The sequence below is a fragment of the Pestalotiopsis fici genome (assembly GCF_000516985.1).
Source record: "Pestalotiopsis fici W106-1 unplaced genomic scaffold PFICI_Scf_4, whole genome shotgun sequence".
Classification (NCBI taxonomy): Eukaryota; Fungi; Ascomycota; class Sordariomycetes; order Amphisphaeriales; family Sporocadaceae; genus Pestalotiopsis; species Pestalotiopsis fici.
The window spans coordinates 1,461,026-1,478,407 of NW_006917094.1; the positions used below are offsets into that span (position 1 = coordinate 1,461,026).

General features: G+C 51.1%; 7 protein-coding genes across 7 annotated transcripts; 5 read left to right on the forward strand and 2 right to left on the reverse strand.

Moving 5' to 3' along the window:
* Positions 1-2,699: 2,699 nt before the first annotated feature.
* On the forward strand, positions 2,700-4,907 carry PFICI_06426 (Leukotriene A-4 hydrolase; the record flags this gene model as incomplete). Its single annotated transcript, XM_007835007.1, has 5 exons — positions 2,700-3,672; positions 3,727-3,862; positions 3,915-4,021; positions 4,079-4,473; positions 4,524-4,907. The coding sequence occupies 5 exons, from the start codon at positions 2,700-2,702 to the stop codon at positions 4,905-4,907; spliced, it is 1,995 nt and encodes a 664-aa protein (XP_007833198.1).
* A 550-nt stretch (positions 4,908-5,457) lies between these two features.
* PFICI_06427 (uncharacterized protein) lies at positions 5,458-6,829 on the reverse strand (the record flags this gene model as incomplete). The annotated part of the gene is made up of 3 exons (XM_007835008.1): positions 5,458-6,203; positions 6,307-6,479; positions 6,558-6,829. The coding sequence occupies 3 exons, from the start codon at positions 6,827-6,829 to the stop codon at positions 5,458-5,460; spliced, it is 1,191 nt and encodes a 396-aa protein (XP_007833199.1).
* Positions 6,830-8,250: 1,421 nt separating this feature from the next.
* Positions 8,251-9,421, reverse strand: PFICI_06428 (uncharacterized protein; the record flags this gene model as incomplete). The annotated part of the gene is made up of 4 exons (XM_007835009.1): positions 8,251-8,432; positions 8,487-8,842; positions 8,897-8,997; positions 9,065-9,421. 4 exons carry the CDS (start codon positions 9,419-9,421, stop codon positions 8,251-8,253), a joined length of 996 nt encoding a protein of 331 aa, XP_007833200.1.
* A 643-nt stretch (positions 9,422-10,064) lies between these two features.
* On the forward strand, positions 10,065-12,208 carry PFICI_06429 (uncharacterized protein; the record flags this gene model as incomplete). The annotated part of the gene is made up of 3 exons (XM_007835010.1): positions 10,065-10,127; positions 10,194-10,478; positions 10,535-12,208. The coding sequence occupies 3 exons, from the start codon at positions 10,065-10,067 to the stop codon at positions 12,206-12,208; spliced, it is 2,022 nt and encodes a 673-aa protein (XP_007833201.1).
* Positions 12,209-12,633: 425 nt separating this feature from the next.
* On the forward strand, positions 12,634-13,928 carry PFICI_06430 (uncharacterized protein; the record flags this gene model as incomplete). Its single annotated transcript, XM_007835011.1, has 5 exons — positions 12,634-12,873; positions 12,952-13,344; positions 13,421-13,549; positions 13,627-13,788; positions 13,857-13,928. 5 exons carry the CDS (start codon positions 12,634-12,636, stop codon positions 13,926-13,928), a joined length of 996 nt encoding a protein of 331 aa, XP_007833202.1.
* A 364-nt stretch (positions 13,929-14,292) lies between these two features.
* Positions 14,293-15,381, forward strand: PFICI_06431 (uncharacterized protein; the record flags this gene model as incomplete). Its single annotated transcript, XM_007835012.1, has 2 exons — positions 14,293-14,600; positions 14,658-15,381. 2 exons carry the CDS (start codon positions 14,293-14,295, stop codon positions 15,379-15,381), a joined length of 1,032 nt encoding a protein of 343 aa, XP_007833203.1.
* Positions 15,382-15,483: 102 nt separating this feature from the next.
* On the forward strand, positions 15,484-16,528 carry PFICI_06432 (uncharacterized protein; the record flags this gene model as incomplete). The annotated part of the gene is made up of 2 exons (XM_007835013.1): positions 15,484-15,789; positions 15,845-16,528. 2 exons carry the CDS (start codon positions 15,484-15,486, stop codon positions 16,526-16,528), a joined length of 990 nt encoding a protein of 329 aa, XP_007833204.1.
* Positions 16,529-17,382: the final 854 nt, after the last annotated feature.

Sequence of the window (17,382 nt, forward strand, 5' to 3'; positions counted from 1 at the left end):
AAGGGATTCGACTTCCCATAGTTTGGGACCAGTTTGGTTCATCACCTGGCCGCTGCAGTTTGCATCCCGGTATAGATGCACGATACCTGCACCACGCATCACATACGTGCTTTACATGCAATACCTGCTTTGCATGATCACTCCCATAACGCCAAATCGATAGAGATTGGCTCTATCAGTCTTCTTGGACTGGAACCTACCGTAGGTATACAGTATAGTCTGAGCAACGGTCATGCTAAAGGCGGGGTCGCCAGGTTCTGCTGAGACCGCCGCCCGTCTGATAACCCTTTCCATAGAAACATGTTGCTGGTTCTTCGTTTGGGAGTTCCTTGAGTCGCCATTGATAGTCGCTCTTGAAAAACAAGGCACATCCTGACTCCTGTAATCTATTTTTTGCTTCTTCGAAACCGACTCCCCTAGTTGATGCAGCGCGGGTGAGCTTGGGGGCTTTGGTCAATGTTGCAATGTCATATATAGCTTGACCGAGAGGATCGCGGCTTGACTACCCCGATTAAGACTATAGTTTCGAAGCGAGGACCTTTTCCCTTTCCTTCTAGATTATCGAAACTGCCACCAACACATTTGGTACAGATTCATGCACAACTTCAATGTATACTCCGAAGTGCAAGCATGTTAAAGCATAGCAGCATAGACTATGCGGAGAAATTATCGTAGAATTATGCTTCTGGTTTTCCGCATGTCTGCCGGGGTAATTTTCCCACTCCAGGAGTAACATAAAATGTCACTCTTGTCTATATCTGACTGGCTGCATACACAGTCAACGGGGCTAAAACATGTATAATGCATGCGCACTAGCTTTTACCCCCAAGCTGCATGTTTCATGCAAGGCAACACAATAGGTAACACATACAGGCTAGGGCATCTCGACTTATCAGATCATGCTTTCTGCCCCAGCTCCAACATGGCGCAGCAGCGGAAGAAGAAGAAGAAGACGAAAAGCAAAGCGAAATTCCATTGATGCCGTGCCCGTCACAGCACATATTATACATTATAGTCTTTAAGTGTCAGAGCATCACCGCTTGCACTACATGGAATGTTTCTCATCAACTCCATTGAGGTCTGTCTCGGGTGACGGCAGCCGCGCATACGCATAATGGAAGCGCTGTTTCCTCGTCACAGTGACCGATTGTAACGCGACGCTGCACGGGGACTCTCTTCCTGTCACCATTTTCTTTTCTCTCTCTCTCTCTCTCTCTCTCTCGGGGGGAAGTCCAGGTATCCTACTGTAGTGTAGCAATACCAGGTTACATAGAACATGGGGGGTTGGTCATCACGGAGACTTGGGTTTTACGACCGATGCAGAGATTTCATCTTCATCCTTCCTCCTCATAATCATCATCATCATCATCATCCTGCTCGGGGCTGCTCGGCCCACGGCTTTTGCTTGTTACCCAGTAAGCCGCAGCACACCCCAAATCAATCTTCCCAACTGGAGATTTTTCGTCCGAACCTTGATGTCGGTTCCTGCATGCAACAATAACGCATAATTAGTATACATCGTACATAGTCTGGTAAATTACTATGTAAGCTGGATCCTTTCTATACCAGACTGTTGGGATCGCCTAATACTGACCCTTCCTCTGCATTGTCTCTCCTCCTCTCGCTGCTGCGAGCCGAGCCTGGCGTTGTAATGCAAAGGTGAGGGAGCGTGAGACTTTTGTTTCCAAGGCTTCTTTCATGCGAACGGTGGCTGTGATGATATCTGCATGATTCGGCAAGTCTCGAGTTGTTTCCGTAAGAAACAGTGGCCCCGGAACCAGTGCACCGGGGTCGGCATTGATAGGCACAAACCAGACCGGTGGAGAGTGGGAATTGGATTGTTTCGAGCATCTAGACTCTGCCACTCAGGTGAAGCAAAACTTGAGCTTTTGTCGTCTGGTATCATTGTGTGAATTGACTGGCTCGTTTCGTTTGAAGTCGCCATTGCTTCTTCCGCCCTCCGAAAGCTTGGCTTGGGTGCCCTGGCAGTCCAAGAAGCATTGCCGACGCTGCCAGTGAGGTATTTTGGGGACCCTTTAACCTCTTTCATCACACCCGGGTCTCTTTGCATGCGGCAACAATCCGGGGATGTTGACCTGCTGTTTCTGGAGAGGGCTTGAGGTCATCGCCGTTTGACCATCTTTGTAGGCCGTGACTATGCGGAGTCTCTTCCACAATGCGCCAAAATCTGATAGCAAGGAGGTTTTACGTCGTTGAGTCTGAGTGACACCATGATCGGTGTGTTTTTTGCCACGAAACTACTAAATCTTTTTCAACAATGTCATGTTTGTGAGTAACAGCGTGTGAGTTTTGTACAATCACCGTGATTAATGGTAGCGTATAGTGCATACATACAGAGAGACTGCGGCAAGCTGCGGCCCTACGGTCGGCGTCGGCGCGCGGGGCAAGCAAGCGCCCGAACACGCATGAATATAGCGCTGGACTAAGCTAGCTATTGGGCATGCGAATCATCGGCGGATCCCGCGTAACTTTAGCGATGGGGCGTCTTTCTCAAATGCGGAAGGAAGAAATCGCGAAATTCCTCTCTGTGGCACCGGGCAACCGCATCTGCACAGCCAGCGGACCTAATTTGTGAGACACCGATTGGGTGGTGATTCAATGAGCGCCAAATGAGGGGCCAAACCATCTCGAGGAGGGGCAGCATCAGTAGTAGCAACAGCAGCGGTAGCAACAGCAACATGCTCTTCAAGAGTCTTCACATCACCCTCCGGAGCCCGTCCTTTACCCAATTGACACGCGCTTCGTCTGCAGCCTCAACCGCAGCCTCATCAGCTTCAGCTCCAGCTCTAGCTCCAGCTCATCACCAACAGAGGCGTTCTTTCAGCTCCACACACCACCACCTTGGAAACATGGCTGCCGCAGTGCGCGACCCCAACACGCTGTCCAATTATAACCATTGGCTGACTCGGCACACCACCGTCAACTTCCACATCAACTTTGAGAAGCAGCGTCTCGAGGGTTCCGTGCAGCTCGACCTCGAGTCTCTGACTGACAACGAGAGCGAGGAGATCATTCTCGACACCAACCGTCTGCACGTGGCTTCGGTCAAGCTCAACTCGTCAGATTCGGAATGGAAGCTCAAGGATAGAGTCGAGCCCTTTGGCTCCCCTCTGAGCGTCGCCGTTCCAAATGGCCGCGCCAAGGGTCAGTTTGTCACGCTGGACATTGATGTTGCGACTACCGCAGACTGCTCCGGTCTTCAGTGGATGACTCCCGAGCAGACGGGAAACAAGAAGCACCCCTATGTCTACTCTCAGTGCCAGGCTATTCTCGCGAGATCCATTCTCCCTTGCCAGGACACTCCAGACGTCAAGTCTACCTTTACCTTCAACATCACCTCGGCCCTCCCCGTCGTTGCTAGTGGCGTCCCCGATTCTTCACGTGCCACCGGCGAGGGTGAGACGTTGTACAAGTTTTCGCAAAAGGTGCCCATTCCTTCATACCTGTTTGCTCTGGCCTCGGGTGACTTGGAGACTGCCCGCATCGGCAAGAACTCCGTGGTTGCTGCCGGACCAGAGGCCATCAAGGGTGCACAATGGGAGCTGGAGGATGACATGGACAAGTTCCTTGATATTGCACAGAAGCTCGTTTTCGATTACCAATGGGGCGAGTACAACGTACTGGTCCTTCCCCCAAGCTTCGCTTACGGAGGTAGGCCATTTCCACAAAATCACAAGATTCCTCACGTTTTCTAAACCCTTTTAGGCATGGAGAACCCAATCTTTACATTTGCGACACCTACAATCATCAGCGGTGACCGACAGAACGTCGACGTAATTGCCCATGAGCTTAGCCACAGCTGGAGCGGCAATCTCGTCACAAGCTGTAGTTGGGAGCACTTGTACGTTTCTGCGATGTAACTCTGACTAGACAGACGCTGACCTTGCATACAGCTGGCTGAACGAGGGCTGGACCACCTACCTAGAACGACGCATTGGAGCAGCTCTTCATGGCGCTCCGCAGTTTGACTTTTCTGCCATCATTGGATGGAAATCTCTTGGTGAGATAAATGAGACATAAACATGCTCCACATGGCATGACTAATGATTTACGGCAGAGGATACTGTAAAGCTGCTCGGACCCGAGCACGAGTTTACCAAGCTCATCATCAGCCACAAGGGCGTGGATCCCGAAGATGCCTTTAGCACTGTACCCTATGAGAAGGGCTTCCATTTCTTGTGGTATCTCGACAAGCTGGTAGGACGAGAGCACTTTGACAAGTTTATCCCTCATTACTTTAAGACCTGGGCCCGCAAGAGTCTTGACTCGTTTGAGTTCAAGCAGACCTTCCTCGACTTCTTCAATGCCTACGATAATGAAGAGATCAAGGAGAAGATTGCGCAGATCCCATGGGAAGAGCGTTTCTACCAGCCTGGATTGCCACCCAAGCCTGAATTTGACACTTCTTACGTCGACAGCTGTGTCGCTCTGGCTGAAAAGTGGAAGCAAGACGTATGTATCGCCCTGGCTGGTCGTTTGTTCAGATGTTAATTTCATAGCAGGACTTTAAGCCAGACATCAAAGACATTGAAGGGTTCAACGCAAACCAAGTCCTGGTCTTCCTGCAAACCGTTCAAGGCTTCACCCCCACCATTTCGGTTGAGAAGTCTCGACTGATTGGCAGCACGTACCAGATCAGTGTCTCAAAGAATGTCGAGTTGAAGTCGGCATACTATGGAATTGCTCTACGTGCCGGCGACAGATCCGAGTTCCCCGGCATTGACGAATTGCTAGGCAGCGTCGGTCGCATGAAGTTTGTGCGACCATTGTACAGAGGACTTGTGGCCTTGGATAGGGACTTGGCTGTCAAGACTTTTGAGAAGAACAAGAACTTCTATCCTTCCACAACCAAGGGACAATTGGCCAAGGACTTGGGCTTGAAATGAGCTTGATATTGCTTTAGTGTAGTAGCATAAGTCCAATCTGAAAAGCAAATTCTAGTCAAAATAGAAATTGTATGTTACCTCGATTGTGATTGATACGCATGTTAATATTTCGTTAGAAACACACATTACATTGAATTGATGACGCTTCATAATCGTGCTCTTATTTAGCCTCTAATTTTGTGATGAGTAGGTATGTTACAGGTCACCTAACAAAATATTTATTCCCAGGAGAAAGCACAATAGTCGCTGATCTAATGTGCAAAGCACAATGCAAAGCACAATCAAGGATGAAATTATCACAACATGGCCTTTCCGATCATCAAGGCAAATGAGCAAAGACACGTAGAATGCGTATTTGATTGACATATATCTTGTGCTATACATTGTTCCAAAGCGAAAGTTGGGGCTTATAAACTGGGGATGCCCTCCTCTGTAATACCCATCGTATGTACATACTGAGGTGAAGAAGCAATAACACCCGCATTGCGCCAAGGTGACACAACCTCTGCCAGGGAATGAGCTGGGAGTGAAAGGATAAGAAAAAAGCAGCTTAGAAAGCAGGCTTGGCGTTCTTGAGAAGCATCTCGAAGTAGGCCTGGTTCCAGGTACCGGCCTCGGGGGCAGGCTTGTAGGCATCGTCCTTGCCGCAGAAGCTGTCGTAGCGGGTGGCGCTCGAGTCCGAGGTGCCGTCGCTCTCGCCGCCGGGCTTGCCCCAGACAAAGGCGTCGGTCTGGGTGTCGCCCGTGTCGGCCGTGGGGCGGACGCCAAAGCCGGCACCGTTGACGTTGCACCAGTCACCCCACTCCTTGCGCAGGCCCGTGACGGCGTTGCGGCCCGTGTCCATGATGGCGTAGTTTGGCATGCCGGCCGTCTTGAGCGCGGCGCTAAACTTGGACACGTACGTCTTCTCGTTCTGGCAGCTGTTGTACTTTGCGTCCGAGGCGTCGGCGAACTCGCCGGGGCTCTGGTCCCACGAGTTCCAGCCCGCAATGTTGGTGGCGAAGCCGCGCACCTGCTTGGGCGAGCCGGCGTTCTTGTACACCTTGGCCAGCTCCTCGGCGCCCGGCTTGAGGTTGGCGTCCCAGCCCAGCCAGCCGCCGTGGCCCGCGTCAATGTACATGACCACGTTGGGCAGGTTGAGGTTCTTGAGCGCGTAGGCGACGCCCTCCTCGTAGGCGCTCTTGCTGTCCTTGCACGTCTGCAGGTCCGAGTTGGTGACCAGGTTGGGCAGTGAGTCGGGCTCGATCAGGAGCGCAAAGGCCGTGTTGGGGTTGGCCTTGATGATCGTGACAATGGCTGTATGAATTTGTTAGGAAATAATTGAGCTTGTGTTTGTGACCACGGACAGGGCTTTGACGGAATGGAGACATCCAAGGAGTCATATGAAAAAGCAACTTACGGTCAATGTATTCGGACTTGTAACGGCTAATCTCGCTGTACTTGAGTTCACCGTTGGAGGCTTTGGCAGCACAGTCACGTCCCGGGAGATCGTAAATGACGAGACCGAGAATGTCTGAGCAGGGAGTGTCCGCAATGGCGGGAGCCATCTTGGCAATATTGGCAATTGTGTCACTTTTCAAGAGTCAGCTCTCTATCTCTATACTCTTTGGCAAGTCCAAAGAGCGCAAGCATGGCCGTTTGGCAACTTACATCCACAAGAAGCTACCGACGTCGGCAACCTTGGCGGCAGAGGCCTTCAGGGAGGAGTCGGTGATGGCGTCGACGGCCTTGTTGACCTCGTCGCGGTAGTAGGTGTTGGCGTGGAGCTTGTAGTTCTTCCAGACATTGGTGCTGGCATCGAGAGTGACGGCCGAGCTGCAAGCAGCACGGTTCGCAACCTTCTTTGCGGGAGTGGCTACATCACCGCTTGGGGCGGCCATGGCGCCGGCGGCGAAAGCCGCTACAGCAGAGGTGACCTTCATCTTGGATAGAGACCAGGTCGAAAAGAGGAGAGAATTATCTAGAGAGCGTGAGGGTGCTAGGTAAAGGAGATCATATTGACAATGGGGGCTCCTCTCCTCTTATACCAGGAGATTTTCCGTCATGAACACAATAGCTCGGAAAGTAGCGAGAAGTTCTTGCCACCATTGCCACTCGTGTATACCAATAGGTTCTTCCGGAATGAACATCTCCTAGAAACGGTAATCAGGAACACAGGGCCGCAATTTGCGATATACCTTCGGTATACTGACTCCGAATTGAGGCAGTTTCGGTAGCCACTGAGGCAAGGCGGCATACAGCTAGTGGGGGCATTCTATATTGAGTGTCCTCTCGGGTCGTTTCTTTCTTGGCTGTGCCATTTTCTCAATATGGGGGATCATCGGCTGTCACCTGAGTACCCTTGTGTCGGTCCTATTGAAATATAACGCGCAGGATATCTAGCGGCAATACCATGGGGTAGCATTGTATGGTAAGGTACACAACCTTTGGTGATGGACCCTGAACCAGATCGCATTGACTTCGTGGACTTCTTGGCAGCAAATGGCAGTCCATTCACTTTCAGTTCCCAAATCATGCCTATTGAATAATTAGCCCAGGCCAGGAAAATAGTATATTCCGATTCTGATCAATAGTCTCTGCCAAAAGTGAGATATAGCGTCCAAAGTGTCCTTCATGAATCGGACCCTGCTCATTCTACTGCTCAGGTAAAGACGCTTAGGCTGTACGAAGTGCCGCCTGCGATAGAGGCAGCGGCTAGCCGCAAGGCACTTTGCAATGGGAATCCGTATCTTTGGCCTGCAAACGTTCAAATAAAGTTAGTTTATGCGCGCAAGATACTCTCGGAACATAAATGTAGATCTTGGCATGTCGATTTAGCCGCAATCAAGGTCAACTTTTAGCAAATCAGAACATTCGGGTAAAATCGACCAAGCTCAAAGAGGAGGCAAAGCCCTCGGCAAACTGATCATCGGAATTGGGAAAGAAAGCCACCATGAGGTCCATACGATGTGGCGTCGCGATATAGTATGATACCATTCGGCTGCTCTGTGTTTTGATCTCGGATGTCAGCTCCGAAGCGCCTCGGCAAGCATAATCAATGCATCTCATGACTATAGGTTGTCCCATCTCCTGCAACCACCCAAGACTTCTCGAGGAGGTGTGGTCACATTGGATAGGCTTGGCTCAGATTTGCGAGGAAGATCAAATGTCCTCAATATTGCACCGTCTTTCCTCATTCAACCTTGCCCAAGTTCTGTGCTCTGGCAAAGGCATATCGAACACTCTATATACATGTGTAACTTTTTGTTGTACGTGACAAAATGCTCCCTTTGGTGATCTGGAGCTTCTTTTGGTTTACTTTTGGAGAACGCCTCTTACCACAAATTGCGCTGCCGCTAGAAGCTTAGAACGGGGGAAGGGCGAAGGGGTAGCCACCATTCTTGATGCGGAAAATGGCCAGGAGTCCACCATAGAGGAGGAAGACACCTGCACTCAGAGCAATGACGAGGCCCTGCTGGAAGTTCTTGTCGGCTTGTCTTGGGGCTCTGAGAATAAGGGCAATAACCATAAACGACAGTGCACCATCTGATGAAATGTGAGAAGATGTTTCTAAGCCAACGAATGCCGTATGCAACTTACAGATGAAGCCAACGATCTGAGTCTCGATGCCCAGCTGGTTCTGGAAGCCGCCGGTGAAGTAGTTGATGTTACCCTTTCCATCTCCAGAAACATAAGGAACCCTGCGGATCTGGTTGAACATGTGACCTCCAGTGCAGGCCAGAATCATGATGATGGTAAGCGTGGCCCAAACGTTACGGTTCTGGACAACAGGCAAAACGTATGGCCAGACCTTGAAGCCAACAGCCACTGCCCCGAGCAACGAGACAGTACTGGTTATCCACAGGATGTAGTTGATGGGACGCTTGACGGCTGGCTGAGGTCTGTCGGGCATCTGGCGGGCGATCCAGCTGTGGACTTGCTCTGCAACTTGGGGTCTTGGCAGCGTCAGTATGCTTCACGTTCAGACAGCCTTGCCACGGGAAACTCACCCATTGGTAAAATCGTAACGAAGGGGTTCGACGGTCGAGACAGCATGAGGTCCAGTGGTAGGCTGGAAGAGTAAAAGTACGGGAGCGGTTTGCAAACCAAGCTAGAACCGCAAGTTAGCAGCAGGTTTGTTGTAGTGAAGGTGTCGGGCAACAATTGGCGGCTCATACCGAAACAAAGGTGTCTCTTCCATCGGCAAAGTCCAAGGTACCGAAGATCAAGCGTGACTCTCCCTTCTTGTCACCCTTGGTCCAACTCTTGCCGAGGAGCTCCCACTCTGGCTGGAACTCGCGGCAGAGCTGGCAGCCAAAGCGGTTATCCATGGCTGTCAACAGCACGGCGGCAGTGTAGTCGCGGGGCGCGGTGGTGAGCTTCTTGTAGGCCTTGTCATCGAGTTTGATGGGTGTGGCAGCGGCCACAGCCTTTGTGTGGAATTCCTCGAATCGGTCGACGGAGGAGGCTGATTTCTTGGCGGCGAACGACCCAAAGGGCAGGGCCAAAGACAGCAGAACGGGTAGCCAGCGCATGGTGAAGGCGGCGTCCAAAGGGCGAACGATTGAAAAGAAAGGAAGGTGGCCGTCGATGGGCAATTGAGTGCAATGTGCAACGATGGGCACAATCTCTGAGCAGGACCACGCAACAAATGGATGCTGATGTCCTGATGCGAATGAAGCTCCTCAGAGTATAATGTAGGTTCAGCAGTAGCTCCTGGACTTCAAAGGTGGCCTCAATCAATTGGACCTGGACTCTTGGCTGGAGCTTCGTCACCCACCGTGGCTCTGCAGGGGTCCCGATTCTCCACACTAAGTCGCGGTACGTACCTAGCTAGTGTCTCTGGATTACGTAGCCAAAGTCGGTCCGGCGCCAATTCCGACACCAGTCCCAAATTGGAACTGTGTTTACTTACCCCGACTCGATTGAGCAGCCGCCCACCAAACACGTCCATGGTCCCCCGTCTTCTAAAGCCAGAGCCCTCACCTCGGACCCATTTCCATCACCACCGCAACCCTGACTTCATCATAGTTCTATCTTCCCTGCCTGGTTACACTTGCAAGCATGTGTTGATTTGTCTTTTCGACATCTTCGAGACCGTCTTGAACAACTCTTATCTACCAATTTGGGCTTTGTTTATATCCATCCCACCGAATTTCACATCAACGCGCCTTCACCATGAGCAAAGCTCGTAAGGCCACTGGCCGTGACGAAAACACCGACCCGGAGACTATAGAGCAGGTGAGAAGACGGCACATTGCCCTCGATGGTTTGTCCCTCAATAGCTGACCGTTTGTCCTCTTCAAGCGCACCGAGCAATTGCACGAACTCGAGATGAAGCATCAACAGGGCGCCAGCAAGTCCGACCTTTTGATCAAGGACGAGGACGTGCGCCGTCTTAAGCTGCGCATCCTGATGCTTCGCGATGAGAATACAACTTTGCGCGACCAGATCATCCAGAGCAATGACGAGAATGCGGAATTATCAACACAATGCGAAGATCTCGGTACTCAGCTGGAGGCTAAGATCCAGGTGGTCCGCTCCCAGGAAAAGCAGCTGCGCAAGCAAGAGCGCGAATTCTCAAACCTCAAGGTATTTCTAGCAATACAATCTCATAAGATCATCAATTACTGACGACTCTGATGTAGACTGAGCTCCAGGCAATGAACAATGCCAACCAAAACTCGACAGATGCGTTGGCCGAGAAATTGGCCCTTAGCCGCGAACTTGCTGTTCTCAAACCTGAGCTGGAACACCTCCGATCCCAGCTGGCTCATCAACAAGCCACTCTAGCCGAGAAACTCGCCCTCGAGCGCCAAGTCAGCACGCTGGAGGTTGAGCTCGCAAATGAGAAGAAAGCAACTAAGAGGGCCATGAAGAAACGCGAGAGTACGGACCGAGTTGAGGATGACCTCCGCAAACAACTACGTGAGGCCGAGAAAGAGCTGGCTGCTGAAAAAGCCCAGCGTCAAAGATTAGAGGACCAGCTTGCACAAGAGAAGCAGACACACCAGTTGGCGCTAGAGGATCAGGATAGCACTCGCGAGGTTCAGTCGGACCTGCGTAAGAAGCTCCAGGACGCTCAGAAACAGCTTCGTGAGTCTCAAGAGGAGACCGAGAAGCTGGCAGAAGAGCTTAGCACCCAGAAGCGCCAGGCGCACAAGACACAAACAAAGGAGCAGAACGCGAGCACTGATGTTGCCGATGAGCTGCGCTCGAAACTTGATGAAGTCGAGAAGAAGCTCTCGGCATCCCAGCAAGAAGTCAAGAAAATTCGGGAGAGCGCGCGTGAGTCGGTCGATGAGGCCAATAGGCGGAGCGATGCATTTGAAAAGAAGTTTGAGAAGCTCAAGACAAAGCACCGTGAGCTCCAAGACCAGCTCAAGCAATCTCAATCAGAACTCCGCAAGGCTCAAAAAGGCCACACATCGGTGGCTGAGGAGATCAACATGAAGAGTGTTGGGCGCCCGACATTCAAGAGGAGGAAGGGAGACGATCTTGGCAAACCAGACTTCTCCCAGATCACGATTGCAACGCCCAGCGCCGACGATCAACCCCGAAAGCCTCTTAAAAAGAAGGTAGTCGAGCCATCGTTGTTAGGAGAAAAGTCCACCTTTTCGATTACACCATTCCTTAACCGGGGCAAGGAATCCGGAGGTGATGATGCACAGGAAGATGATGACGATGCCGCCGATCAAAGTTATATCCCGCTAGCCAAGCGGGATGAAGTCAGTCCACCGGTAGTCCCCATCATTGCTGAGGTCGAAGCCGACGCGGAGCCATCTGAGCCAGTCCCGAGCATGCCTCAAGAAGAGGAAGCCGAGAAGCCAAAGCTCCAGCCCAAGGCCCGCGGTCGACCGAAGAAGATACTTGGTGAAGCGCCCTCGGTCAAGAAGAACTCCCAGCCTCTGCCAAAGACGGCCATGAAGAAGGCTCCCAAGGCTGCGCCTGCGCTGGAAAAGGTGGTCGAGGAAGGACAGGAGAACGATCAGGAGCCGGCCGAGAAGACACAGTCTGTTAAGTTCGACGTTGCCTCGCCGCAGGATATCAGCACATCTTCAGCCAACACATCCAATGTACCCAAGAAGGAGGAGCCAAAGAAAAAGAAGCGCAAGGTCTTGGGATCTACCAAGACGCTCTTTGACGACGAGGAAGAGGCTGTGGTCGAGGCCGCTCCCAAGGCTGCCGCCAGCAAAGCTCCAACGGCTGGTGGTGCAAAGAAGAGGGCGCCGCTGAATGGTGTGCGCAATGCGTTTGCAGGTGCTTCATTTTCACCCCTCAAGAAGGACAAAAGAGGAGTAGGGGCCAGTTTTCTCGCATAAAGTCTGGGGACCCAGATGTATTTGGAGTTTCCAGGATAGGGATTGTTTTGCATTTTTAGGCGTTAGGGTACACGGACCATTTTCTGGCTGGCTTTAGAGGTCCATGATTGCATTAGCCTTGTAGGAATACAGATGAATTTTCGATGCATATTTCGTCTTTCCTTTTGAGTATTGTTATGTAGGTATGATGAGACATTCGCGGATTCATGCATTGCTTATTGCTTCTTGGTGGCTGCTGATACTTGAATGTCGCTGCGCACCCATTGATGCAAACTCCCCGTTACGTGCATGAAACTAGCCTAGCATCGACCGCGCACCTTGTCAAAACTTGCAGTCCAGGTCTTCGTAGCCTCGCACCGCATTATCATATAAAATCAATCAAGATTGGAAAGCGTATCATTACGCTTTCTGAATTCACTGGTTGGATGAAGGGGTTGCCGAGGACGGCATTAGTGCTCGATGGAGCGCTTCTGAGGTTGAGGGCGCCGACATGCTGCCTGTCGTTGGCACGACCCATTTGCTGCGCGCCAGTCGCGTCGTGTACTGGCAGTACCCGCTACTCGTCCTCAAATTCGCGATGGAAGCAGCGGCAGGGTAATGACTTCTTTGCTCGCGAGGCCCGCGTACAGGGCCTCAAGAGCCGGGCAGCTTTCAAGTTGCTCGAGGTGCGTCTACCCTGCACGAGCTGGTTTCCCTTGCCATAACGAGCAGCCCAAGGTCATGATGACTAACGAGCATATCAGATGGACTCAAGGTACAAGATCTTCAAAAAGGGTCAAATGGTGGTTGATCTGGGCTACGCACCCGGCTCATGGTCTCAGGTCGCCCAGGAGCGCACCAAGCCGAGCGGCCAAATCGTCGGAATCGACCTGATCCCCGCCCAGCCGCCAAAGGGCGTGTCGACGATACAGGGCAATTTCTTGAATCCGGCGGTCCAGAACCTGGTCAAAGAGTACCTCCGAGAATTTTCTAGAAAACCCCCACAGTATAGGAAGTCGGCTGAAGATGAAGAGGGCACCATACTTGATGCCGCAGAGTTCGAGTCCCTCATCAAGGGCAAGCCCAGTTATATCGACGCCGAGCGGGCAGACACGGCTGAGCATGCGCCGTTTGACGACGGGGGTCGATTAGTTGATGTCAGTCTCGTCCCCTTGCGCGATCCATGACACGAACAGATTCAAACTCCGACCAGTCTGCTGATAATGTCCACAGGTAGTGTTGAGCGACATGTCAGAACCTTGGCCACAAACTTCCGGTTTTTCCAGTAACACGTTGAGTAACCCGTATCGCAGGATGATGAACACGAGCGGAATGAGCTTTCGGGATCATGCCGGCAGTATGGTAAGCACAAAGAAAAGAGAAAAGAAACGGCGCCGGTCTAGTAACTCCAAGCTCTCGCTGACTTTTGCATCGCTTAGGATTTGTGCCTTGCTGCGCTGCAATTCGCCAGCGACACCCTGAGGTCGGGAGGCCACTTTGTTTGTAAATTTTATCAGGGCTCCGAGGACAAGGATCTGGAATTGAAGCTCAAGAAGATGTTTCGAAGGGTAGCTAGAGAAAAGCCCGAATCTTCCAGAAACGTGAGTTGCCCATCCTGAAGATCTTTCGCATTGCAAATCGGATACTAAGAGCGATACACCTACGATAGGAATCGAGAGAAGCCTTTTTTGTAGCTCTTGGGAGAAAGAGCGATGTAAAACTAGAGGAAATCACCAAATAAAGATAAGAATGAGCTGACGAGATCTTCGCCTACTCGGTGCAACGGGACGTCCTTGGCCTGATCAAGGAGGGAAACTCTTCTCCGTGCACATGACCTGATCATAGGGAAAGTGCAAAAGAAGACAATATGGATGTTGAGCATTTCATGATTCGCAGTTTCCTGGAATCAGCTTGGAAGCAAAACAGACAACCATGTGGGCTTGCTCGTGTCATTGCCTTGGCATCTGAACTTGAACCTAAACATACAAACCAAAACAAATGATCATGCACCACCAGTACCTCACTTTCTTGGCTTTTTGGCTCTGATCTCTTGGTCGCATTTTGGATCGCTTTAGGGGACAAACACTTGCACCACTATCACTAGGATGGCCCACGAGGATATCGAGAAGCCCGAGAGCCAGAAGACCTGGAACTCATCTACCGACACCTTTCACGAAGAACTCGAAGACGTTTGTCTTGATGAAGACGTTCAGAAACCTGTCCCTCTGCCGCCCGGCACCCGACCGGAGGTATTGAGTAATATTGTCCACGAATGCTTCTTCGTCGCTCTCATTGCCTTCGGCGCCGCATCATCTGTTTTTCTTCAACGTTCCATGATCGTCGTGGCTGCCGACATCAACAAGAGCTTGAACATGAGCCCGGCGGAGACGGCTTGGGTCAGCGGAGCGTCTGGGTAAGTTGTGCTCTTTCTACCACGAGGAATACGCCTGATCTTGACGAAAAATGACAGCTTGACCACCGGCGCATTTCTCATCCCTTTTGGCCACCTGGCAGACGTCTGCCCTGTGTTGTCGCGTAAACATTTGCTCATTCTAAGTCTTACGGCATTCTCTCTCATCGTTGCCTTCACATCTTTTGCAAACAGCGGTATCGTGGTTGATATCATGTCCGGCCTGGCTGGTCTTGCATGTGCTGCAACCATACCCATCGCCGTCGGCATATTAAGCTTGGTCTACCCGGAGCCGTCCCGTCGCAAAAATATCGTATTTTCTTCCTTCTTGATGGGAAACCCAGCGGCGATTATTGTGGGCGGCCTCGGTACCGGCGGAGTGGCTTCAAGCTTCAGTTGGAGAGCGACGTTCATCTTTTTAGGCATTTTGTATGCCCTAGTCACGATACTTAGCTGGTGGATTGTTCCCAATGTTGTCGAGTCCCGCTCGAACCCGAAACTGCGGCGGGCTCAACGGTGCGATGGAGCCAGTCCGTTTGTTCTGGTTTCCAAGAAAATCCCAAACATTGGAGGAGCTTTCCAAAGGTTCGACTGGACGGGATTGTTTCTTCTCGTTACCGGCGTGCTAATGTTCACGGTTGCCTTGACCATTGGGCCTGAGGGACCCCAGCCATGGAAGACGCCGACAGTGATACTTCTACTGACCCTGGGACTTCTTTTGTTGGGCAGCTTCATCATGTGGGAAAGTTCGGCAAAAACACCAATGATACCGCCGGCTATCTAGGAGAACACCAGTGTCTTGTTGGTAGGTCCATGGAGACGCGACCGACCTTGCAGATATCTGACATTTTGCTACCAGGTCAATGTATCGGCCTTGGCTTCAGCAATGGCATACTATCCAACCGTATTTTGGATCACCATGTTTTTGCAAAAGGTGCAAGGATTAGAACCCTTTGATGTGGCCGTCCGCCTCTTACCACAGGCATTGATGGGTATATTCTTTAGCCCATTGGTTGGGCTCATCATGGATCGAACATCTGGCACCGTGTTACTCATTGTAGCTGCATCGTGCTCGGTCCTCAGCAACTTGCTGCTTGTTTTCTTGCGCCAGGAGACAAACTACTTTGCTCTCATCTTTCCGTCGCTTCTTCTCAGCACGATTGGTATGGACTGGACAATGAATGTTGGATCTGTAGGTGCCTGCAAGACCAAAGCCTATTCTCTAGATTGCATCTGACCTTGATAAGCTATACACCCTATCGGTACTGCCTCTGGAGCATCATTCCATTGGTGCTTCTTTACTTCAGACCACTCTGCGCCTCGGTCTTCCACTTGGGCTGGGAGTCACCACCGCTGTGTGGACTTCTTTCGATGGTTATTACGACCCCATGCTGTCTTACTCGAAGACATTCATCACTACGACTGCTTTTGCAGGCTTTTCTCTTGTATTGGCTCCATTTATACGAATCGGAAAACAAGGCTTTTCTCACCCCAAGTCGGTAAAAGAGAATCAGTCGGACAATTATCGACCAAGCAAGCGATGGTCTTACGTCGAGACTATTTCCTCTACCAGCAGTAACAGCAGCAATAGCAGTAGTCCGACGAGCAGAACCCCTAAACCTGAACTGCCACCAATCCGAACATCATCATTCTCGTCGGAGCTGTCAATTGAGAAGAACCGGAACTCGTCTCGTGAAACGCCAGTCTCGGAAGCTCCCAAGTCTAAAATTGTCTGGGTCGTCTGCGAACAGTGTAATGCTAGCCGTCGCGTTACAGACCCGGTGGGCGACCCAACAAAGTACTTTAACAACATCTACGGTACGCTCGAGAAGCCAAACCACGACATGATTGTCAATGGCCGAAGACGGTTTCCATTGGCTGCAAAGAATCAAAGGACAAACTCTAATAGTACAGCGACAACTGGTGGATGATGGTCCGGAGACATTACTTGGGGTGTGCAGTCTCATTGGGAGCCTTGCGGGAGGAACATTATTTGGTGGATGTTCATGGTTGGAATGAAGCATCTTTCTTTAGCTGATGTTGTATTATATCACTTTGGTTGCGAGGCACGAAATTTCTATTAGATTGCGCGGCGCATTTCGCTCACTTGTATGAATATTCGTTCAAGATATGTAATAAACACGCGAGCCTTGCCCAACATTTCTCCACTACTTACAATGAATGCACAAATTATCAAATCTCCAGGGGTAATGCAAACACAGGATGACGGCAGAGCAACAAAAGGAAGGGCGGTAAATTCATTGATAGCTATGGGAAGTAGCACAAGGCAGAATAATGGGGGGAAAGGAAAGGAACCCCCCATTCCTCTCCAATTTCTCTCTGCGCCCATCACCACGCATGGACCAGAAAAGCCACGCTCGGTGATGAAAACCATTTCGATAGACCTGGGAATGGCGGCGACGGGTTCTCTATCGTGATTGCACATATTTAGAAAAAAGAAAAAAGTCAGCCTGCCTGCTTCGAACCATCCAAACACTCAGCTTGGAATCTTAAAAAACCCTTTGGTATGCTTGACATGCCACGGGGCCGGGATGGCCTTGTCTTGAGGCCACCATGTGCGCATGAGATTCCATGTGTCCATGGGATGGATAACCAAGTGACCTAGAGGCAACCATTTGCGTACGCGTGTATGGAATGAACCCAGTGAATCCAGAATAGCAAAACCGTTCACAACACAGGGATGCCATGTAGGGACATCTCCCCAGAGATAACTTAGAGCTGCTTCAGCTTTTGAATCCTTCCGCACTGAGTCGTTGTCCCGAGT